We start from the raw sequence: 25,998 nt of genomic DNA on the forward strand, positions 1-25,998 counted from the left end.
AAGTGATGATCCTAAATGTATTCAGTTGTATCAATGGAATTGTGATGTCTTTAATAATTGATCTTTGCTCAGATGTATTGTAAGTAACAATAGAGCAACTAAGGACTGTTTCATATCTATAGTTGTCATTAATAAGTTGTTGCACTTGCACAAACAATAATGGAGCCAATAATGACTCCATGTGTACATAACTGTACCAGTAAATATACCTCTGCATGAGTGCTACCTTTTTGTGAGTGAATTTTCTTATGTTCAAACTGACTATGAAATGAAGCATGTGCAAAAAGTGCCTGTAAAAGAAAGAAAACCAAGAGATCACAGTAATTCACTTATAAATAGATAACTTGAGTTGAGTTGTTTTAACATTCTGTTGTGCCATAGCCAATTAAGTAATCTTGTTTCTTGATGTGTAACTTCCATGATTTTACAAGACGTATAGCCTTGTAAGGTTTTCCTACTGTAAACTGTATCAGTGGTTGGGATTACTACATGATGTAAATATAAATAATAATACTATTAATACTATGATTTTGAAAATGTGTGGGCTGAAACTTGCTATTCTGCAAAAGACTGGCTGATATGAAATAGGAATAAAGAAATAAATAATTAGGATGCTAAGAAATGATTCATATATTTTACATTAATACCCTACTGAATTTATGTTTCAGAACAACTCTCAAACCTTAAACACAAAATTTAACAGAAATTTCTTTCAGCATAAAGAGTTTTATGGCATAGGCTCAGGCTAATCATAATATTTTGTTGTATCTTACAGTAGTTGTTTCGTATGAAAGGGAATCTATTACCATTTTGACCATAATTAAGTTAATTCTATGCATATACTCATATATTTAGTTTTTGAATGTTTATCTAATTGTACTAATCTATTATATTTTTAAAATTAAGCAGTTTGGAAAATTGAGTAATAATATATTATTATTATATTTTGTTAGCTGTCAAGTGCAAATCCAGTATATGAAAAATATTATCATCAGGTAAGTGTGGGCTTGTTTTCTTTGCTTTTATTTTAAAATAAAATAACTTCTCATTTGATTGTTGTGCTTAATTGCCTTAAATAGAATTTAAAAAAAACACTTTTGCAGTTTATAGAGTAAAACCAGCATTTTAAGTATGCTAAAAGTTAATTTTATATCTTAGCACAAAATCAAAGGACATTGGACTTTGTTTCATATCCAGAATAATTCCAATTCAAACTTTATAGTTGTTTAAGAGATTTGTTTGAATACAAAGTTTATCAGTACTAATGGTACTCCATGTCCCCGTGTCAAAAGAGATTGTTAAAGTTAAATATGCAAGAATTTTAAAAGAAAGATCTATTGCTTTGAGAATTATGCCTTTAAATGAGCAGAATGCAAACATTTAATTACAGTGAGCATAATATATAGAAATTTTGAGGTCTATAAAATCACAGAGAATGTAGATAATTATTTGAAAACTAGTTTGTGCAATGAGTCTATTCATATCCTGCTTACAGACTTTGCTATTCTTCAATTATATTTGCCCTTTCTTTGGATTTTAGAGCAAGGTTACCCTTTTCCCTTCCCTTCCCTTGACTTTTTTATTTGATTTCTTTACCATCCTAATCTAAGAGATTCTAGGTACTATACATAAAATTATAATTAAAACAGTTACAAATAATACTTCAGAATAATACAAAATTCAACAAAAATGATATTCTGCAAGTTCCTCTGTGGCGCATTTGACATCTGAAGACAATATTGAAAACCAAATTGATAGAAGCTAATGGCTTTCAAGATATCCAGTTTTCCATTTTTTATTATTTTAAGAAATGAGGCAGAAAGCTGGAGCATAACTAAGGTAGGTGACCTGTGAGATCAAATTGGGATCTCAGCCTTAAGAGTTATATCACTTTCATCTATGGAGATTATATAGATACTAGAATGTGAGGCATCTTGAAATAGAAAACTGTCTTGGAAGTGAGGGGTCCTTGGTGCTCTCTGAGCTTGGTTGTTTCTAGCACTGATAATGTTATCTAGTTTGGGAAATGAAACATATACAGGAAAACAACCAATATATATTTAGTATATTGACTCTAGGGCAGAAGTCCCCAACCCTTTTGGCACCAGGACTGGTTACATGGAGGTAGGTTTTTCCACAGATCTGAGGAGGCGTGGTTTTGTGTGTTGCCTACATCCTGTGGATGGGGCTTTCCTTGTTTGTGCAGACCAGTTGGTGGCATGCCGCGGCCCGGTACTGATCCACAGACCGGGGGTTGGTGACCCCTGCTCTAGGGCATGTAAAGTTTTAGAAGCAATTATAACATCTGGGAGCTGGATAGATGTGTTTGAACATTTATTTGTTAAAAGTTATTATAGATGTAACTTTTTGTAACTATATATGTACAATGCCATGATTTTAGCATACGGTATATATGGCTCTACAGTATTGTGCATGCAGCATAATTAAATATTCCATAATTTTTTACTCTATTTTCTGAGCTAATAAATTTTTTGTTAAAATTATATTTTTTAAAGATTTGCTTGTTTTAATTAGTTGTACGGCCTCTTTTGGCAGGTTGATCCTAGTAATTCTGGAAGAGTGTTGGCTTCTGATGCAGCTGTCTTTTTGAAAAAATCAGGACTAGCAGATTTGATACTTGGGAAGGTATTGATATCTTCAGATAAGGGGATAATAATGTATCTTGGCTTTTACGGAAATAAAAGCACTGTAACTTGCAGAATCTTTTACATTTCACAGATTGCGTTGTTATTGTAATTCTTATTGATATTATCTTATGCTGGTCTATGACTGAAATAAAGATTCAATTTGATCCTGCATATTATTGCTATTTTGTTAACAATTTGTTTTTGTGTTACATTCTGCATAGGAGTTATAGCTACATTTCTTTAACCATTTCTGTAATTAGTGGAACTTAATCTTTTATTTTTTTAATTTTTTTAATTAAATATGTATGTGTGTGTGTGTATATATATATATATATATATATATATATATATAATAAATTAAGTTCCACTGATTAAAGATACATATGTCTATATAAAATTATATTATTATAAAATGGAATTAATCAGAAGTTGTGGGGGCTCCAAATGGTTGTCCAATCTCTTTTAAGAAGAGATTGGACAACCATTTGTCTGAAATGGTATAGGGTTTCCTGCTTGAGCAAGGGTTGGATTAGAAGACATTCAAGGTCTCTTCCAACTCTGTTATTCTGCTGTTCTTGGAAAGTAATCATTTTAATTTTAAGTGGTTGAAGTGAATCCAATATTGGGTGTGTCCAGGAGTATTTAGTAGCTGCATATTGAAAATGAAATTACTTGATTAAATTGTATGAAAGATTTTCCAAGATTTAGCGTAATCTAAAGATTTTTAAATGCATAGAAAATATTTAATTTTTAAAGATATTCAAAAACTATAAAACCTGATTCAGATTGATTTCTAATAATTGTAATATTGTAATCTCTGTTAGCTAAGATTAAAAAGTTAAGCTGTATTAGTATTGAAACTATTGCCAGTAATAAATATAACATTTTAAAAAATAGATTGATAAGATGAATAGAAGAATTTTCTGGCATCACTTCACATGCTTCTTTTATCTAACTATATTTTAGGTTTGGGATCTTGCTGATACAGATGGCAAAGGTATCTTAAACAAACAGGTAAGACATATTTTCTTCTGTATATAAATACAGGTATGAAATAACAACAGAAAAAAGCATCTCTCAAAATAGTTTAAAGAGAGTTCCGTATCTGACTATAGTGTGAACATCTGTCTTTGTTTTATTAACAAGGTAGGGGAGCATGTGTAGAAAATAGCCTTGAAATTCTATATATATGTATGTATGTGTCTTTGATAATTTTGAATATTGGAATCCCAGGTATGGACATTTAAAGTCAATAAGATAAAAACAAAGAACTCCGGGATGTAAGGCAAAAGGTTTTTTTAAATTGCTGAGCTTTCGTTAACAACCTGTTAACATCATCAGAGCAAAGGGCTAAATGAACATACTCCCTTGTCATTTAGCCCTTTGCTCTGATGATGTTAACAGGTTGTTAACGAAAGCTCAACAATTAAAAAAAGCCTTTTGCCTTACATCCCGGAGTTCTTTGTTTTTATCTTATTGACTTTAAATGTATGTATGTATATATGTATTTATTTATTTAGCATATGGGCTAGCAATCTATATTAACAAATCACCTAGGTTAATAAAACACTATAAAATATAAATATGTTCAAATACTAATGTCTAGGCCATCTAAGCACTGAAGCACAGCATCGTTTATATTAAACAAAATCAGATACTGGACCAATATATGCCCTCAGCTTGCAGCCAGTCACAATGTGATCTATGGTTTGACATGGGGCCCCGCAGTCATACTGTCTGAAGGAAACTGTGGCCCCATTTATACAGAGAGTCCCAGCAGATGCTGTCTGAGGTGCAAATTCTATTCAGGATTGTCCATTGCTGACGTGGTAGTTAAAAGCCTGGCACCTTTTTGGGGGCGGGGGTTATTTACACGTATTAAAGTTGTTGGACATGTTGTGCGAGTGCTGGAGGGGACTTCCTGGATTTGAGTCTTCAAGCTGTACCTGTATTTGCTTCTTTGTAATCAAGTAGCATTTTTACTTTTCCCTCATCTTGTTTTTGTCACTCTGTGTATGTGTGTGCGCGCGCACATGTGCACGTGCATGCATAGCTTGGAAGCACAAATAAGTTGCCTACATTCTGCTGTGAGTCACATAACCAGGAGGGAGCAGGCATAGATTGGAGCAGACAGCAAACTTCTGAGAAATTACTTAATTGCCTCTGGCAGGAATGCACTGGGGATAGAAGGTGTGGAATATTTTGGCCTCTGCTTGGCCACTGCCTTACATAGGACACTCACCTTAATGACCCTTGACCTGATTCAGCAGAACTCTTACAAAATAGAAGATAGACAAAGATGCAAATAGAATTTCTCATTAAGTCTACACTCCTTGTTATATTAAGTCTAATAGATGGGAGCAAAATACATTGGGTATTGTATATCATTAAAAGTCTCTTAGACAAAAGAGAAAGACTACAAATGACAGAATAATAAATTATACAATTAAGCCTTTTGGGAAATGTGCACTGTTTCTCATAGTGTAGCATACAAAAGTTTATAAAAAGACAAGAAATCCTATTAATTACATGAGCCCTCTGTGTGCTTCCCTCTTCCAATTTATACTTTAAAAACTGTTTAGGGAACAAATCACATTATTTTGCTAACAAAGTAGTTTGAAAAACAAGGACAAACTTCAGTTCATATCAATGCACAATGCAGTGCAAAAAAAATTTTAAAAAAATATTTGATGTTTGAGATTTGAATTAACCATGCATTGTCTATAAAACTGTTTTATGTTACTTTTTTTTTTCCTTTATAGGAATTTTTTGTGGCTTTAAGACTTGTAGCCTGTGCACAGAATGGATTGGATGTTTCGCTGAGTAGTCTTAACCTGCCTGTTCCTCCACCTAGATTTGTAAGACACTTTAAAAAATGAGTTAATCCATTACAGTACAACAGAAGGCTGTTCACTGATTTGCATAGCATGCACTCTCAACAACGTAAACATTGTTATGTAATTATATTTGCCTGGATTTTGCCTTAATTATTTAGTGATGGAAGATTTTTGTTTCAAATGTTTATTTTATTCAAAAAAAGTTTAAAACTCCAAAAGATTAAAAAGAAACAAACAAAAACACATAGCAATAAGACATTTAAAAAATGCATTGGGAAAAAAGAAATACTAACACCTATATACATGTTATCCCCACTAGTTGAATACTGATTGATACATTACTACCATATTAATTTACCAACCTCTGCAAAATAGGCTCAAAATATTTTTAAACTACTAAAACTATTTGCAAATTACTAACATGTCATCTATATACTATATTAATGACAAAACGGTTAATAGGAAGAACAATAATGATAAAAAAGACAAGGTAAAAGTTTCAAAAACCTCTGTTAACAACTGTTATTGTAACCAGCTTATAGAAAATTTTGTCATGTTATCATCCCAAAAGTTAACAGTAATTCATCCTGGATCAAATATCCACATTTGTTTTTTAATTTAATCTCTTATCAAACTTTTGAGGTTGAAACTAGTTCTACTCAGCACTACTGCTGGTCAGACCAGGCAAATCACTACATATCACTACATATATTATTAGTGTAAATATCTGCTACCCTCTCTGCCCAATTTTTTTAATTTTCTGGATTTATTAATTATTTTATATCACTGTTGTATAGCTTTTTACTCTATGCTCTCCAGAGTCATGAGATGGCCAGTCATATAAATATGAATGAATGAATGAATACATATATGCAGAATATGTGCAGTCTCAAGGTTGGAAAAAGGATGAGCAAAATTGTTTGATCTGAAAAAGTGATTTAAACCCTGCGTCAGATAGTGTTTGATTCTTATGTTCCACATAATTATGTGTAATTATTATCCATTCTTCTCCGCAGTAAAAAGTTAATCTAATAGTATTACAATTTTGAAATTTCAGCAAGTATCTAGTTCCTAAATTTAAGGTTGTATTTCAAGAAGTATAAAGAATTTTGATTATACATGTCCCAAAATCTATACTTCGGACATTGCTTATGTACATGGCTGTTTTTCCATGGAATTCTTTTCTAGTTATTCAGCGAGTTTTTGCACAATTTCTCTTTTCTGTGAACTCTTGCATTAGTTGATTTCTAGGAATTTATTTTTTCTAATGTCAGAAAAATGGCTGGTTTTCTTATTAGAGGGTTTTGTTCACAGCAGTTTATCTTTAGAATGTGTTGTATATCATGGCTGAATTATTAATTGGTAGTTACCACTTATCCACCAAATTTCTCCATTCTCTGTACCAGAGCAATTCTGGGATTCTGTCTTCTTCAGATTATAATCTTAATTCTGTACTTTCCAGTTCTTGTAGCTATTGCGAGAAACCATCATTATGTCAAATTACCAAAGTTCATAACTGTCAGATAATGTCCCATCTTTCTCATGCATATTAAATAAATAAGACATTTGGGAGGATGATTTTTTCTATACTATAGCTTGGTTAATGACAGGTGGCATGCTTAACTCTTTAATAATTGAAAATAATCCTAGCAGCCCATTAAGAATGATCCAAACACCTGCCAGTAATAACCTGGGATGACTGGTTTACAATGTGTGTATATATATAGTTTAGGAGAGAAAGATAATTCATTTAAATCTTTGAATTCTTTTCTTGTGACAGGACCGAAAGAGGTATTTGTGAGTAGAAATAAATGGTGGCATTGAATGTGAAAAAACAGATTTATAACAAGCAATTCAGATAACCCAAAATAGATTTTTAAAAACATCTTTTTATTTTATTTTCTATTAGAATGATTCCACAAGTCCATTATTATGTGGGGGAGCTCCACCTGATATCCCTTGGGCTGTTAAGGTAAATGAATTAATTGCGCTACAGCAAATGATCTCAGTGAATGTGCTTCATGGTATTGGATTCTTTCTAGAAAAAGTTTTCCACTTTCCTTGTTCTACCCCACTTTTCCAGAATAAAAGCCAGTTTGGTATAGTGGTTAAGGTGCTGATCTAGAAATCAGAAGACTGTGAGTCCTGCCTTAGGCATGAACAACAGATGGATGACTCTGGTCCAGTTATTCTCTCTCAGCTCACCTTCTCCACAGGTTTCCTGTTGTTGTGGGGAAAGTTGAACAGCTTATAAAGTAATAAAGGAGTGATAAAAAACAAATAAAATATATTTAATTGAGAAAACAGGTTTCTTTTTTATGATGGTGCCTTGCTATATTGTGATTTGGTAACTAAGCATAAAACCATAACCATTTCACATATATTGGATACCTGGAAATGGGAGGGGGGTTGCTTAGTTCTTGAGCATATATGAAGGCATACAGCAGATATGGACTGCTATGTAACCCAGTCTTAAAAATATAGTTTCCTTGAATAAAAACTAAGTTATGTAACCCCTTAATTTCTGGCCTTGATTATGACTTCCAAGCTGCTATTCCACTGCCAAAATAATTCACTTTCTTGTCCCTGTATTCATAGACATCCCACCATAAATTCCTACACTTTCTTCCTGCTTATTTCCAGCATAGGGTCCTTATAATTATTGTCCAGGTACTTTAATGGTCTTGTCATTATTGATGTCTGCATTCATATCTCATTACCTTAATATCTTGACCTTTTCTTCTCCCAGCTTTATACAAGTAGTCCTCGACTTAACAATAGTTCATTTAGCAATGGTTCGAAGTTACAACGGCACTGAAAACAGTGACTTATTGTCATTTTTTACGCTTAAGACCATTACAGTCATGTGATTAAAATTCAGTCAGTTGGCAACTGACTCATATTTATGGTGGTTGCAGTGCCCTGGAGTCATCGTGTACTCCTCTTTTGCAACCTTCCGACAAGCAAAGTCAATGGGGAAGCTAGATACACTTAAGAGCCGTGTGACTAACTTAACTCCTGAAGTGATTCACTTAACAACTGTGGCAAGAAAAGTCATAAAATGGAGCATAACTCACTTAACCAATGTCTCACTTAGCAACAGAAATGTTGGGCTCAATTGAGGTTGTCAGTCAATGGACCACCTGCGGATCTTACCTTTTGAAAGATTCGTTGATATCTTCAGTAACTCTGCTTTTTTTCTCCTTATGATACAGACTCATTCCAAATCAATTTTAGGTCCCAATGTATGTCATTTCTCTTTAAATACAACTTGAGGCCCCTGTCTTTTCTGTGACACAATCTCCTTTTGATAGCAGAATTGCAGTCGATCTCTTGTTTACAATGTCCTTTCCTTTTTTCTTTTTCCCTTCTGTTGCCTTCTGTCAAATGGGTCTGAATCTCCCAATAGCAGTATTTATTTCAATATATTTCTAAAGCATAACGCTTATTAATAATGCTGTCATTAAACTTGGGTGGTGAATGCCACAAAAGAAGGAACCAAAGCAGGGATTCAGAAAAACAAGGGAGTCTCTGCTATATTCCGGAAGACTGAAGTGTTTAGCTCTTTGAGCATACCTAGTAGTGATGGTATGTTGATCGATGGACAGAAAAGAGAAAACGGAAAGATAAGAGGTAGGAAATGGAATAATCTGTTGGAACTGGCACCCTGCTTTTAGGAGACGGAAGTATGTTATAGCACCACATTGTAGGTTCTATTTCTTCCCCACCTGGCATCGAATCTGTGCAATCCTATACTGGAAATAGTAAGGAGTGAGGCAATGATTTCTGTGTATTTTACACATTCTTTAGGTATGCAGTAATGTGTTCATTTATAATTTTAAAAAATCCAAAATAGTTCATTGAGACCATCCCCTGCCTTTCAGATGTGGAATGTTGGCCACTGGGGAAAGAGAAAAGAATGTCTGATCCTAATCCCAGGTTGAGACATTATAATTAGATAAAAGTAATTTCTGCTGTGGTTTCAAGAAAAAAAAATAAAAAATACATATCTGCACATCTGCACTGTGGCTGTTTAATCAGTTTTTTATAGCTTGTAAGCCCAATAAATGAATATTTTAGGGGGAAATGCTTTACTTATAGTTTTCTTCAGAAACAATAAAATCTCGTACGTAAATAAATAGGGCTTACTGTATTTGGCCTATCTGATGTTTACAATTATATTGTTTCAAAGCACTCATACAAAATTTCAAGCAAAATCTCTAAGAACAGGCCCTCTGATTTCTTCTCTTGCTGTCCTGTTTTCATTTCCTCTAATTCTTTTGAAACTGCTTTTGTTTGTCAGACTTGATTAGATTTCCTAGAAAGGGTGACTGTACTTTTTTTTAATAACATGTTCCTGAATTTTTGCATGTGCCAAGTGTTGTAAATTAAGTATAGCGTCTTATTATCTTTATAACCAGATAGAAGACAAGGCCAAGTATGATGCCATTTTTGACAGCCTGAATCCAGTTAATGGATTATTGTCCGGTGATAAAGTGAAACCTGTTCTCTTAAACTCCAAACTACCAGTTGATGTCTTGGGAAGGGTAAGAACAACAAATAATTTTGCAAACCGTAATATTTGTCCTGTGGAATTCTATGGTTAAAGTTGAAGAAAAGTACAATCGTCCCTCCACTCCCATTATTCACAGCTGCCTAAGGAGAGTCACTAAAAGGGCGGGTGCTTGCAGATTGCTGGTTTCTCACAAGAACAGCTTTAAGGAGGTTTGGGGTAGAAAGATTAGTACTAGCAATTGGGCCCAAGATTGCCGGTTTCTAGCAATCGTGCACAGAGTATGGATAGCCCTTGGTTAACAACCACAGTTGGGACTGTCAGCTTGATCATTAAGGAAGACTTCACATAATGTTGATAGACTTATGACCTCACTTCCACCGCAGTCATTAAGTGAATCACCCATGGTTGTTAAGCAAGATCTCATGTGACCACGACTTGTGATTTTACTGTTGGTTTCCCCATTGACTCGCCATTTGCATGTTTCACAGCCAGCTTCAGACGCGAAGCCGGCTGTGAAGCATGCAAATTGCGATCACATGACTGTTGGCTGCTGTGACAGTTATAAATGCCTGCAAATTGCAAAGTTCTCAAATCTTGATCACATGACTGTTGGAACACTGCAACAGTTTTAAGTGTGAAGTTGTTCCTTGCTTTCCCCTTAGGTAGCTGATCTCTCTAAATCATTAAGAATTGTTAAGGCCGTGCATTAACAGGAGAGTCAGTTTGGTGCAGTGGTTAAGGCATCAGACTAGAAACCAGGAGATCATGAGTTCTAATCCCACTTTAGGCATAAAACCTGTTGGGTGTCATTGGGCCATTCAGTCTCACACAGTCCTAGGAAGGAGGAAATGGCAAGCCCCTTCTAAAAACCTTGCCAAGAAAACTTCAGGGACTTGTCCAGGTAGATTCCAGGAGTTAAGATGGACTCAAAGGATCCCTCCTCCAAATGCATTCTTTAGGAAATATTATTTTTTTGTCTTAAAACTATATATTTCTCCTCCAACCATAAAATGAAATTTTCTAACGATGTATCTAATAAAGATTTGTTGACATACTGTGTAGCCTTAATCTCAAAGATTTCGCTTTCATGCATATGTTGTACACATGTTACAAGTCAGAATAAGGGTGTTGGCTCTCCAGATATAGAATTATAATGTGAACCACTGTGCTGCTAAATATTTCTCCTGCCAGTCACATGAATTATATTTCAGCAACATGTGGAGATTCAAATGTGATTAAACAAAACAAAACATCTTTTTCTCAATAAGAATGACATTTTTAGTACTTTTATTATTACATAAATGGCATAAAAATTGCTCATCTATATTAAAATGAAAATGAGTTTCTTTAAATTACTTTCAGGAATAGGCAAATAGCATATCGGAAACAAACTTTCTACCTTGTATTTTCTTTGAAAATATTTTATAGGGAGAAAAAAGGGAGGGTCTTTTGATGGACAGAAACATTTCTGACCTTGTTAATTTTCACCTGCTCCTGATTTCAGCTTTAATTGGATATTGTGATGTGGGAACAATATGAAATGTATGGTTTGGTCTTGAAATGAATAATTTATCTCTAATAATAAAGGGGTTGGTAGGGTACTATGCCAGCAGTTTGAATATTTCTTAATGCCATAAAATATAATAATGAATATATGATAAAAGTTAAGGTATTTGCCTTTAAGTTTAATTTTAATCTTTAACCTCTTAAAAACTACTTGATAACTGGTGCTGAGAATATGTCACATTGACATATGTATGATCTTTTAAAAATGAAAAGAAAGCAAATGTTATTTGATAATTGACAGTAATTTGAAAATGTAAAATATCTTGCGATGGGCTTTTTGTTGTTAGGTTTGGGAGTTAAGTGATATTGATCACGATGGAATGTTGGATCGGGATGAATTTGCTGTTGTAAGTATAAATTTATACATTACAAAATTTTGAAACAGTGTTTAAAATAGTTTAAAAGGGCATAATGTAGTATTTCTTGTTGCATATAATTTTTTGGGAGGAAGAGCTACTAAGGGATCTTAAAAATGTAAATTCCAACAGTGATGGTTCTTTAAAAAGTGCAATTTTTTATCTTTTATCTAATGTGATATTGTTTTCCCATTACATGATGCCTCCATAAAGTATTTGTTCAATTGGATATGGCTTCTACTTTTCAGAAGAGTTTTTTGAATGCTTATTGTGCACATTGGTTAAAATCCTTTCCCAGAAGGTGCAGATTTACTATTTAAAGCACGTTCTTCGGTATTCATTTTATTTACAAAGCCAGTTTCCTTGTTAATAACATATATAATGTTCTAAGCTAACAGAAGGATATGAATGTAAAATTACACAGATATAGTGCGTATTTAACCTATATATAATTCTACTTATTTTGCTATACCATATAAGACTTTTAAGTTGTGTTCTATGCAATTGTGTCCAAGGGTCCTGGAGGGGTATTTCAGGATTTTCTGCTCTCACACATTCTGTTTAACATCTACATGAGGTTGCTGATGGCCCATTGGTTTGGGATCATCAATATGTGGAATATACTCAAATAAAGTTTCTCAATCTCAGACTGACCAGGTAATACTGCCAAGGTCAAGTCAGTCCTGACAAGACTGTGATTGTGTTTTTTGACACCTCTTGTTCCCAGTGCTAAGGATATTTCATATGTAATCTTGAATGGGCGGTCCTTTTACCCTTTGGAACTGGTGCCTAGTTAAGGAGTTGTCCTGAATTTATAGCTTCTGCTCAGAGAAAAGGTGGCAGCTGCGATTAAGAAGACCCTTGCACAAATCTATCTAGTCAGCCAATCACACTAGGGGTCTTCAAACCTGGCCCTTTTGTGACTTGTGGACTTCAACTCCCAGAATTCTTCAGCCAACGTGCCTGGTTTGAAGACCCCTGAATTATACCTTTATATGGACTGTAAGGCACTTCAGACACTCATGCTTTATTCACCTCATTAGTATAAAGTACTCTATATGATGCTGGCCTTGAAAAACAGTCAGAAGCTGCAACAGGTCCAGCATGTAGCAGCACAACCAATTATGGGCATGTCTCATCTTGTCTGCGCAATACTTTTGCTCCATGAGCTGCACTGGTTATCATTAGGCTTCTGGGTGCAATTCAAGGTGCTGATTAAAATTAAAATTTGATTCTTCCCTCAGCTTTGGGTTTGAATGAATAGCAGGTACCCATGTATGTTAGGGTTGTTTTTTAATATGCTGCTCGCACTTGTTATAGAATTGAACAGCATTATAAATTTAATAAAATAAAAAAATGTCTAGTTTCTCTGCTTTTTTGCTTTACTATAATTTTAAATATAGTAGATGAACAGAAGAGCAGCTAAGAGGAAAGTCGAAAACATTTAAGAGTTTTGTCTAGCTCAATTACTGCATTCTATGAGTTTGCATAATAAGAAACTAATGTTCGGTTCATGTCTTTGACCACTTCAAAAACGTTTATTCAGGCCATGTTCTTGGTATACTGCGCTCTTGAGAAGGAACCTGTGCCAATGTCCTTACCTCCAGCGTTGGTGCCACCATCTAAAAGAAAAGGTATCAGCATTCCAGGTGTTGGGCAGTCAGTGCCACCTTCAACACCCAACAAAGAGGGTAATCAGTCCATGTTACCTGTCAGCCTGTTACCATCCACATCATCAGTAACACAGGTACTTTTGACAAAGAGTAATGTTTTATAATAATAATAATAATAATGATAAAAGTTGGAAGGGACCTCGGAGGTCATCTAGTCCAGCCTCCTGCTCAGGCAGGAAACCCTATACCATTTCGGACAAATGGCTGTCCAGTTTCTTCTTAAAAACTTCCAGTGTTGGCGCATTCACCGCTTCTGGAGGCAGGTTGTTCCACTGGTTAATTGTTCTAACTGTCAGGAAGTTTCTCCTTAGTTCTAGGTTGCTTCTCTCCTTGATTAGTTTCCATCCGTTGCTTCTTGTNCATCTTTTTTACATCGTGGTGACCAAAACTGGATGCAGTATTCCAAGTGTGGCCTTACCAAGGCATTGTAAAGTGGTATTAACACTTCACGTGATCTTGATTCTATCCCTCTGTTAATGCAGCCTAGCACTGTGTTGGCTTTTTTGGCAGCTGCAGCACACTGCTGGCTCATATTTAAATGATTGTCCACTAGGACTCCGAGGTCGCTCTCGCAGTTACTGTTGGGTTCACAAAGTGTAATTGAAATGTAAAACTTAGTTATTGCTTTACTTTGTAGTGGGTTGTATCACCTGCAGACAGGATAAAATATCATGAAATCTTCCTGAAAACAGACATGGACATGGATGGCTTTGTCTCTGGGGTGGAAGCTAGAGAATTATTCTTGAAAACTGGTTTGCCTTCAGCTCTACTTGCACACATCTGGTAAGAGTTTTCCCAGCATTTCTTGAAAAGAATAAAATAATCTAATTTCTTTAAAATTGATGAAAAATAACTGGTTAATCTAAATTTGGAATTTACCATTGTTTTTCTACATGCTTGTATTCAATTGTGCACTCTAACCCGAGTTATTATATTTTTTAAGAATTGAAATAATTACTTTTGATGCTTTTTCTAAAGTGTATCCTAAATTATGATATAAAGTATATGTTTAATGTCACTCTTCTTGGTGCCAATATGAAGATTTTATCACTTTAGGTTCTAAACAGAGAACATTTTTTTAAGAAAAAATTAAAGATGAAAGACCTTGTATAGAATAGACTTAGAGCCAAGTGGCATAAAATGCAATAATAAATATGTTACCTGCTTCAAATTGTACACTAAAAATACTTAGCTTAGTTATATTAGATTGCTCTATCTTTTCTTTTTTCTTTGAATCAAACATTCCCAAGTCGAGTCATTCTAAAATATAATGTCATTTATTAATTAGAGGCTTATTATGATGTGTGAACTCAGGTATTATGAGCAAATGGAATGCAATATGTATGACTAGATTTCAAAAGTAAAGAGCTTTGTAGTGACAGTCTTTTAGTACAATCTTTATTCTGTTTTTAGACCATTTTAGAGTTATAATGCTTTCTGAAATGTTACTCCAGTTGGTGAACTTTTAAAATAAATGGGGTTTTTTAGTTGTCTCTTAATATTTTATTTATTTCAGTTAAATAAGATATATTTTAATGTAATATAAAATAAAGTTAAATAATAGTAGGCTTAGACTTAACAGCTTAATGTTGCCTAGATGCATAGGAATACATCTCCCCTTATTTTTAACTAGTGTGACTGAAAGTTAGGTTGGAGAAAGATAACACCTTTCCTTGTAAAAATTGTAGTGTTGGGTCAAAGCAAGATATGTCTAATCCCAGATTATTTTTTTGTACAGAAAATAGCCAGTTATTTTGAAAGTTTTCTAACTGGGCAGGAAGGTGATGCCTATCCACATATATTGGCCATTCCATATTTTCTGCTGCTGCTATTCTGTGCAATAATGTGTGAACTATTGTATATCTGTAAAACCTTTTAAAGTATACATAGTGACATAATGTTACAGAATTGTTTTAATCATTGAACATAAGTAATTTTTAATCTAGACAGCATATCCATGCTATGAGACATTTCATTAGTCATTTTCTTTCTTCAATGGATTTTACAGGGCTCTTTGTGACACAAAGGATTGTGGGAAGCTTTCCAAGGAACAATTTGCTTTGGCCTTCCATTTAATCAATCAGAAGCTGACAAAGGGCATTGATCCTCCTCAGGTGCTAACTACAGACATGATTCCTCCATCAGAGAGAACTGCTTCACAAAATGTGAGATTTGGAACATTTCATAAAATGTGATAAAGATTGGGAGTCTGGATAAAATATCGTACTATGTGTTTGAACTTGGTATCTCGGATAATAGTAGATATAGAAACTGATTAACAGGAACACACAAACTCTGCTCATATTATCTATAAACCTTCCTTCATCTCACTAGCCAACCAAGCAGATACAAGTTGTTTGTTTAAAATAAAACGATACATTATTAGAAAATGGATCTATGGCTTTTGCAAGCTTAAAATTGCTTTATTGAGTGCTGTTATATCTTCCTGTTCATATTTTAGAGCTGATAACAATTCAGTTCAAATACCAGGTGGATTAAGTGCTAATAAATTACTAGAGTCAATTCCATGTGCAGTAAAGCATGCATGCAGATGTGTTCTCAACATTGCAGTCAGTGGAAAAGGCAAATAACATATTTCTGCTATATATTATGCAAGAAGCATCAAATCATAAATTTCTGATCTCTTTTATGAAGTATATTTATTGAAAAAATTCCATGATTCCTAAGATGTTTATTTTAACAAGGACATACTGAAATAATTTCAGAATAAGCAGGGTAAATTTATATGTTGTGTACTTTTGTGGCATTGTGCCATTTTAAACAATATCTACCCAATAAAAAAACAAAATGCTAAAGTTCTCCTGGTTTGATAATTGAGCTTCTTCTTGGTTGTGCTAAGCCATATTACTCAAAATAAACTGAACTCCTTATCAGAAATTACACTCAAAAGTTCTTCATTTTGTTTGACTTCTACAATACCAGATTTATTTTTGTTTATTTTGAAAAAAATTGCTTTTATTTCTTGCTTTACTAATCTTTTTATATGTTTGCTTTCCTCCTATGTCTTTCCTAGTTTGGACTATATTTTCCATTCTGCACCATTCTGCTTTGCATCTTTATTATACTGTCAGTTTCTTAAATCTGCCATCGCAAGGTTAGAGATTCTTCACTTTTCCAATATTGATTGTTTAGTAATGAACATCTTTTTCACATCACACATTTTCTTTTTAAACAGCAGAGTGTTGCTTAAATTTCTGAAAGAGCTGTGCTATTCTCACATCACTGTTCTTACTTCAGGATGCTGCATGTATTTCCAAAATTGACAGAATAATGTGCTGTATACTTGATGCCTGCTGACAACAACAACATGTTTTATAAATATTTATATTTTTTTCACAGTTGTTTGGGCTTAAATATATGCCCTGAATTTGAGATGCATACCTCAGTTGAATATTTAATTTTATTATCAGACAATACATGAATTGTGAAGTCTTAACACAGACGAGTAATATCACATATATATGAACACACTAAGCCTTAAGCTATAATGAGGCTGTAATTATGCTGTTGATAGTTGCAGAAAGATTTAAACCTGAAATATGAAAAATAAAAATGAATGACCATGCACCTTTAAAAAGGTGATTCTACAAGCAGAAGTCTTTCTTCATTGAAAATTAGGCTTTGTCCCTTTGCTTCACATTCTTAAAGGGAAATAAATATCACATATCCTTGTGTCTTTGGTGCAATGAATTATATGTATTAACAAGTGCAACTATGTGGCTTACTATTGCAAGTTCAGAAATATGACAAAAATTCTCAGCTGAGAGAAAACAATTATCAAGGAGAATTCATTGCCAATAAATGAGTCAGTATAGGTATTATGGAAAACTGTTGAAGCATACACATTTATATCTATGTAGTAGATATAAATGTAGACTAGTAGATATAAATATAGACTAGTCCAAATCTGGATATTTTATGGTCCCTAGGCCACAGCCAGCCCTTTGGCTGTCTCTGTCCGGCCTGCATGAAGTCAGTTGGAAATTGGAAATCAAATGTTTCATAAGTACGCCACGGGGTGGGAGAATAAGTCAAGTCGGATCCAGCTCTGCACATTGCTTTGCAGTCCTTCAGTCAGCTGGCCAGCTGCAGGAGGGCGAGAAGAGAAAGTGCTTTTCTGTACTGTGCAGCACTCCCCTCTGGAGAAATCTGAGGAGGTGGAGGTAGTCATTGCATGAGAAGACCTGAGCTTGGCCACCCACTGCCGCCTTGGTCAAAGCACATCTTTGGAGGCACAGCTGAGAGCTCTTGGTTCAGCCTTCCACATCAGCCCCAGTTTTTCATGTGGCTCCTTGGGAAAATTAATTGTCCACCCCTGGACTAGTCTGTTTGATTGCTATGTTATATAGTTTTATCATCTCAAAAACTGATGAAATCAAAGGAAACTCAACTTAGCCTTTGAAGCTCACCTTCTGTTTGGAGCTTATGGAAGAGTAAGCTTTACGTTTGGAGTTTTTTTTTTAAAAAAAAATAGGCTGTACATTTTCTTTGATCTTAAATTAGAAGCCAGTTAATTTTTCCCCACCAAGACAATCAGAGTATTTGTTCTGGAGGCAAGTAGAATCAGGCCACATTTCCTTGTTTATTTTTCAGAATTTACCACGGCCAAATTCTATAGCAGATTTTTCCGCAATCAAAGAGTTAGATTCCTTAAGCAATGAAATAATTGACCTTCAAAGGTAAGTCAAAGAAATGTACACTTCAATTATAGTGATTTTTTAATATTTGTTTTATTATTTAGATTTATAAGAGCTGCTCCATGGAGCATAGATTGGGGGAAAAGCCAATTTTTTAAAGACTGTCTAAAAATGTGTACTTTTGATGCAGTCCAAAACTCTGATCAAAGTGGGTTATTCCATAGAGATGGCACCATGCAGAGGGGACATGAAATATGCCTGCTTTGTCAGATCCTCCAGGATAGACAGAAGTAAGGAGAGAGATGTGGTCCCTCAGATAGCCAGGTCCTATGCTATGAACAGCTCTACAGGTGATAAGTAGCATCTTTAATTGCAACCAGAAGCGTATTGATAACCAGCGCAGCTCATGCAGCAGAGGTGTTACGTGGTTGTATTGAATTTTGTCCATAACTATTCACATGGTTGCATTTTGGACCACCTGCACCTTCCGAGTGAACTTCAAGGGGACCCTCATGTTGAGCACATTGCAATAGTCACACCTAAAGTGATCAAGGTATGAATGACTGTGAGAAGACTCCAGTCCCTGAAACAGCTCAGTTGGCACACCAGATGACTCTGCAAAGGCCCTCTTGACACAACTGCCACTTGCTTATGGATAGGAGTTGTGAACCTAGAAAAAAGGCCCACATTACGCACCAGCTTGGTATGAGGGAGAACCATTCAGATCAGCAATTGAAAATCACCAGCATCAAGCGAACAATGTACTGTACCTATAGCCACTTATTCTTTTAAGGGTGAGTTTGAGCTTATTCTTTTAAGTGTTCTTCCCTATCCAGTCTTCCCTATCAATCTTCAAGCACTGGGATATTACTTGGATTGCATTATTTGGTTAACTAAGGCTCAAAATATACATCTGAGTATCACTATACTGTTGGTACCTGACCCATTGTCAATAGATTACCTCACTAGACACTTTCATGCAGACGTTAAATATTTATCTTACTATGGTATCTGATTCTGAAATGTATAACAAAAGCTTTTATACAGCAACTGGGTTGATTCATAAACTGTTTAAATTCCTGAGCTGTGTCTTTTCCAAAAGTATTTGGATTATCTGGAACAATTTGTACTTCTTGGCACTATATTCAAATTAAGCATTTCTTCTGTGGATTATTTGATCCAGATGCTATTGCTGCTTGAAGTTCCAATGCCATTAGACATTCTAGAGGGATTAACTGCAGCTCCTGGCTCCTAAACCAGTAATCCTGCTTTGAAGGATGTTGATGAAATTGATACTACTTATTCATGTGTCCTTTGAAATAATGAATGGGAATATCTTGTCCTGATAAACAATTGGAACATTGCAGTATACAAAATGAAATTAGTTTCTGTAATTTTAGAATTGAGATTTAGGTAACAACAACAATGAAATGCTTTATGTGTTTTTGAAGCCTCAGATTGTTCAAATTTTTTTTAGTTAAAATTAGTCTGCTCTTGAAGATACACAGTGCAATCAGAAAGTGTTGAAATTCATTTTTTTTTCTCATTAATCTACCCTCAGTATCCCATAATGACAAAGTGAAAACAGACTTTTAGAAATGTCTGTAAATTTATTAAAAAGAAAAAACTGAAATATCACATTGGTATAAGTATCCAGACCCTTCACTTAGTACTTTGTTGAAGCACCTTTGGCAGCCTGGAGTCTTTTTGGGCATGATGCAACAAGCTCTTGGTCACCTCTCTTACTAAGGCCCTTCTCCCCCAATTGCTCAGTTACTGGGCAACCAGCTCTTGGAAGAGTCCTGGTTGTGCCAAACTTCTTCCATCTGAGCATTATGGAGGCCACTGTGCTCTTAAGAACCATCAGTGCAGCAGAAATTTTATTGTAGCCTTCCCTAGATCTGTGCCTTGCAGATTAATGAGAAAAAAAATGAATTTCAATAACTGTAGAATCAGGCTGTAGTATAACAAAATTGACAAAAATGAAGGGGGTCTGAATACTTTATCTGAATGCACTGTATCTTAGGAATTAGAGGATTAATCCATACAATCTGGTCTGGCCCTACTGTTGCATTTTGGGTTGGCAGCAGCAGAATTGCTAATATGACTCTGGATCATTTCTGTATTAAAAATATGCATGTTCTTCTTAGCTGTGATCCTCATATTTGGAATCTACCCAGCAATGTTAATTTTTATGGCATGAGGATTGGCTAAATGAATGTTTATAAAATACAGAAGAAGAAGACTGTCTGATTTGAAACACTAGACTGTTGACTGGTGTGTATGTGTAGTATTTTAATCTTTCTCATTTTTCAGAAAATTTGAACAATTGAAAAAAGATTGGGGATACTCTGCTGGATTTTAAAGATCCATTAAAACTGTTTTTTTTTTCAGTAGGCCTTAGGGGCAAAAGTGCTATGGAAAATTCCCTCATATGATTTAGCATTTTGTTGGAAATGGATTTATTTTGTCAATTAAGTAATCATTTGACCCTAATATATTCTTGTATCATTGGTGCCCTTTTACAGATGCCTGCTTGCTTCTATTTAGCTAAGCAGTTAAGACAACCTTCATGCCTTGGATGACCTTGGTGAGAGTATATACTCTTAGTGTGTACTCCGAGCATTATTTGCTCATCCCTTCAGTGAATACACCACCACCACAATGAGGCAGCAAGGCAGACTTTGGAGAGGATTCTCTGTAGCATTAAATCAAAATGTATTTTTACCATGATTTGCAGTGTTTTATCACCACTTCTTATTCTGATACGTAGATGTTCTCCTAAATACTTTGGGGACAGTAACTTGTTTTTTAAAATATGGATTTTGGTGTTTTGTTTTGTTTTTGAAGTATGAATTTTTTTAATGAAGTGTTTGATTCTGTGTGCATTATTTTGTATTTGGGAGGTGGGTGGAGGAGAGAAAGATTTTGGGAAACTATTATTTCACCCATTTTATTGACTTTTTGTTTTGGGCATGTATACTGGTGAAATGTGTATGAACAAATTCATGAAGCTTTTTAGGCAACATCTTAGGACACATTTCCCTTCTTTGGGCACTGAGATATTACTTGGACTGCATTACCTGGTTGACTAGGGGGAAGAGGATGATTGGCCCAATGTCATCTGGTTGGCTTCTGTGCCTAAGGCTGGATTAGAACTCTGGTTTTCTTACTCCTAGTCCATTGCCTTAACTACTAGGCCAAACTGGCATTATTGTTGTACATTAAAATGATATATCAGTCCCAGCAAATAAATTTGGTTAGCACTTTATTAATATAATGATTAAAATATAAATGATTAAAAGGTAAGTTAAAACCAGCCTTTCAAGTTGCTGTATTCACTATGGTATGTCAGTAATAAAGCAGGCACAATTATGCTTATTGCCTTCAAAAGCCAACTTAAAATATTTTTTAAGAACTACTGGATTTTAATAATAACTTGGCATTTTTTTTGCATTGAAGCAGGTTTGTCTATGTATTACTTACATTGTATGAATGCATTCAGTGTTCATTTATTAACTTTTCTTTAACCAAGGCAAAAAAAAAGTTGATTTTGCATATTCAATGACACTATGAAAGCGTTATAATAGTTGAATTCAATAATAATAAGGATTTATGTGTCTTTTCCTGCTATTCCACTATCTAGATATAGGCTATGTTCATTTTTCAAAGCCGCAACACGGCTTGTTAGTTTTGGCTTATAATAATGTCTACTCCACCGCACACACATTGTGGCTCAGTGTTACAGGTAACCGCAACTCCTGATATACGAGAGTTTGGCTTTAACAGTATTGCTTTTAGTATAATTTTTCAGCAACATGGAAAATAATGGTGGCAGGTGTAGAATAAGACATTCAGAGTGTGTGATCAGGCGATTAATAAGGTAATACTAGAAATAGCCTGTGTGAATGATAAATACAATGTATAAATGGATGCATGAATAATCTAGCTAAATCCAAAGGTGCTGTTTAGTTGGGAGACATCTTTAGCCCTTGGAAAAGGGTACACTAAGCTAAAGCAAGGACATGGTCTCCTGTTTGATTTACTGTTAATGAATGAAAAAAACTGCTGTAGAATTGATGTAGCATAAGCTTTATGAAAGCTTCTATAAATGAATGAATGAATGTACAAAGAGGATTGTGAAATTGAACTGTTACATTTGTGGTTTTTCCACATTCATTCCGTGACTGAAAACCTGATGAAAGCTGCAGCGTCCTAAGGCATGGAAAAAAAATGTAGACAATAGCTTATTTTTAAGATTTTATGCTTCAAGTAACACAAACCTTAGTATTTTTATAGGGGGGGGAAAAAGAGCTAGCACACAGCTTTCTCTCTTGCATACAGTACATGCAATTCTAGTTCCAGAAGGGTTAAGTATATGAGAGTTGATGCAGTCCCTCCCTCTTTTTGCCAGACCGTTGTTCCATAGCAACAGTGAGATCACTGAAGACAGTATTTCATTGATTTTTTCCCCCTTTCCCCTTTGCTTTCTCTTTAAGCTGTCATTTCCACCTATCCATGTCTGGGAGAGTAGACATTTTTTATATTTTAATATTTGACCTACGTAGGACATTCCTTTTGGCTTTTCTTTCTCAAACAACGAAATCAGTCTTATAAAAATTACATGTTTAACTATGCATTTAAAAAGAGAGACTGGTTTAGGGGGTTGGATAACTGTGCCTGGCGTAACGGATGTTCTTAAATATTCCTGCCTTATTTGTTGGTCTTCTAGGGAAAAGAACAATGTGGAGCAAGACCTGAAGGAAAAAGGAGAGACAATCAACCAGAGGGCAAACGAGGTCCAGGTAATTGTCATTTGAATTTTCAGATTTGGTTGATATAAATAGAGGTTATTGAAAAAAAATGTCTTTCAGTGAATGGATTAGCCTTTTAGCAGGTATGTTATTAGGATTTGTTCTCATTGTGATCAATATATTTGTTAGCTTAGGGATTGAAATTGACATGGTTAATTACATGAATGTCTATATTACTTGGGAAATAGGCTGAGGGGGGAAATGCAGCATTTTTGTTAGATGCCAATTTTTGGCAATGATGTTAGAATGCAAGCACGGTGGCTATGAATAACAGCTTCAGGTTTTTGCGTGATAGGAACAAGGATTTGCATCTGGATTTTAGATTTTCCTTTAAGTTGAAAATCTCTCTCAGTGCTTAAATGTAAATCCAGATGAGATTTATGCATGCATAAATGAATCATGCATCCTAAGCTTTTACAGAATCATTTGATCCCTATTGTAACAGAAACAAATACAGAGCAAAATGCAGCCTGTTATTAAAGACTGCATAATAGTTCTTTTGGATGGAGCCTTTTTAATTTATTCTTAACCAGTATTTTGTTGCTTATGCTGCCGTTTGCTGATCACGCAAAATTAAGCAGCAACTTATATAACGCTATTTAGTTAGTTAACGGTTTTGCTACAGGTGTTGATATATCTTAAGATTTCATATAATGCTAGCAAAATAATTCCCATGTATGATTTTTATTATTTCTTTCAGTGGATGACTTAGTTCTGTTCAATAATGATTTCTAAAATATTTGCCCTAGGACACCAAAGAAGTGACTACAGAGCCCAGAATTTATTTGGCTCTGGAAATTTCTCTCTCTCTCTCTCGCTCTCTCTCTCGCTCTCTCTCTCGCTCTCTCTCTCTCCCTCCCTCCCTCCCTCATGGAAAATGAATTTTAAAATTTAGAAGAAAGGCTTCAACAGAGAAATAAATGAATGGTTTCTCTTGAATGTTCTCTATTATATATTGATGAACAGCTTGTTTTTGTACAATTATTTCTGTAGTTAGATTAATATTAGATTAAGATTACAAGAAATATTACATTTCTTGCAATCATTCCAAGAAATAATCCAGGCAACATAAGCGGTTTGCTTTATATGCATTTCTGGGAAGACATTGACACTTTACAAGATATGATTTTTAAAAATTTATTATAATACATTTTTGTCATGTCTTTATACCCAAGGACTTTAGCCAGGAGTGAAATGTTCAGTATCCTCACTATAAAATAGGAATGTTTACAAAATGACAATATAGCAGAACCCAAGTGTTCTACCAGAATAATCAAGTTAGTTGTGATTAAAATAATTAAAATAAAAATGGCTGAAACTTTTATTCTAATTTCAGAACAGCCCACTCTGAAGTTGAAATGGCCCGTGTTTTGTTTTCTGTGACTAGAAAGCTTTGATCTGCTCTGAAATTAGCATTTTATTCCCATAATAAAACAAATTGTCAAAGCAAGTCTTGCTTCCAGTTAAAAACATTTCACATTCAAATTGATATGAAATACCACAAGTTTAATCAAGTTTAATTCTGTTAGTGATATTGAAAGTTGTGGTCAAGAAGCAATCGAAATTGTGTGAACCTTTTTACTGTTGATAAATTTTGAAATGTATTGTATTTCATTGATAGATGCTTATATACTGCAATATCTTAGCAATGTCTTTGGATACAGATTTTAGGTAGCACTGGATGAATTGCAGTCATCCTGTTTCTGGGCCACTCTTATGAATAATACCGAGCAATAGCCAACAGACATCAGTTTGGGAAACATTTTATTCTCTACCTTTAGTTTCCTATCCGCTATTTCCACCCACTGAATTGCACTACATTTGTTACTAAAAGACAAATTTTCTCAGTAGTTTTGGTCAAGTATTGTTTTTCTTCCATTTATCCAACTCATTCCTTTCTCATACCCTTCCAACCTCTATTTTGATTTACCTTTGTCCTTTTCTGTGTGTATCCTATAAATTTCATATGGCCTTGTTCATGATAATCCTTGCAAAGTATGTGTGCTGAGACTGTTTTCTTATTTTCCAATTTTTCAAATACATACCTACCTGTTCACATCCTGTCCCCTTCGTCTTACATCACAAAGTTAAAATCATTATCATATACAATCATTACAACATCATATTTTAAGAAGAAATGCAAGCCTGTATTTTTCACTTTTCAGGATCTTCAAGATGAAGTAAGGAGGGAGAGCAATAACTTGCAGAACCTTTTGACTCAGAAGCAGGAGGCAGAAGAAATCCTGAATGGGCTAGATGAGGAGAAAGCCAAGTTGGAAGAGCAGCTTAGTATGATACGGCAGAAATGTACAGAAGAAGTTGATCTAGTGAGTATTTTTACCTCAGCTGTAGAAAGCTGCATTTTCTGCATTGTTTCACTGGGACTGTTGTATACATGTTGTATATACTTGGGGATTCCTTGTATAAAGAGATTGGCGTGGAAATAAATTATTAAAAATGAATCCCCCCTCGACATCATTGTTGATTTCATTGCTATGGGAATTGTTGGACTATTGTTAGTACTCTGTTGTGCTACATGGTTTAGAGCAGACATGTCCAAAGTCCGGCCCGCGGGCCATTTGCGGCCCGCGGCCCGGTTTAATCCGGCCCTCGAGCAGCCCTCCCTGCTCTATATAAATGCGGTCCTCCCACGGCCCTCCGGCAAGTCCCATGAGAGAGAGAGAGAGAGAGAGAGAGAGAGAGAGAGAGAGAGAGAGAGAGAGAGACAGAGGCACTTGCACTTCTGTCTCTCTCTCTCTCTCTCTCATGGGACTTGCCCCCTCGCAGGGCTCCTCATTGGCCCTGCGCCCTGTTACCCCGCCACCATTGCCCTGTGGTTATAAGTGTCCCGGCAGTTGGGACCCGCCCCTCCCGGAAGTCAATAAATCCTTGGCGGTTCTCCGTCCGGCCGCGGCTTTCCCCGGCCGGCT

General features: G+C 35.0%; 1 protein-coding gene across 1 annotated transcript in view; it reads left to right on the top strand.

Moving 5' to 3' along the window:
- Window positions 1–25,998, top strand: part of EPS15 (epidermal growth factor receptor pathway substrate 15) — a 58,082-nt gene that overhangs the window by 11,576 nt on the left and 20,508 nt on the right. Inside the window, exons 2-14 of the mRNA XM_015810908.1 lie at window positions 954–995; window positions 2,557–2,646; window positions 3,615–3,662; window positions 5,411–5,506; window positions 7,395–7,457; window positions 9,907–10,032; window positions 11,855–11,914; window positions 13,470–13,670; window positions 14,234–14,379; window positions 15,605–15,761; window positions 18,211–18,296; window positions 22,987–23,059; window positions 25,234–25,395. Of these exons, the coding sequence (XP_015666394.1) occupies window positions 954–995; window positions 2,557–2,646; window positions 3,615–3,662; window positions 5,411–5,506; window positions 7,395–7,457; window positions 9,907–10,032; window positions 11,855–11,914; window positions 13,470–13,670; window positions 14,234–14,379; window positions 15,605–15,761; window positions 18,211–18,296; window positions 22,987–23,059; window positions 25,234–25,395 (1,350 nt within the window). The remainder of the gene's footprint in view (window positions 1–953; window positions 996–2,556; window positions 2,647–3,614; window positions 3,663–5,410; window positions 5,507–7,394; window positions 7,458–9,906; window positions 10,033–11,854; window positions 11,915–13,469; window positions 13,671–14,233; window positions 14,380–15,604; window positions 15,762–18,210; window positions 18,297–22,986; window positions 23,060–25,233; window positions 25,396–25,998) is intronic.

Source organism: Protobothrops mucrosquamatus, unplaced genomic scaffold, assembly GCF_001527695.2.
Source record: "Protobothrops mucrosquamatus isolate PMUCROS unplaced genomic scaffold, P.Mucros_1.0 scaffold24, whole genome shotgun sequence".
Taxonomy (NCBI): domain Eukaryota; kingdom Metazoa; phylum Chordata; class Lepidosauria; order Squamata; family Viperidae; genus Protobothrops; species Protobothrops mucrosquamatus.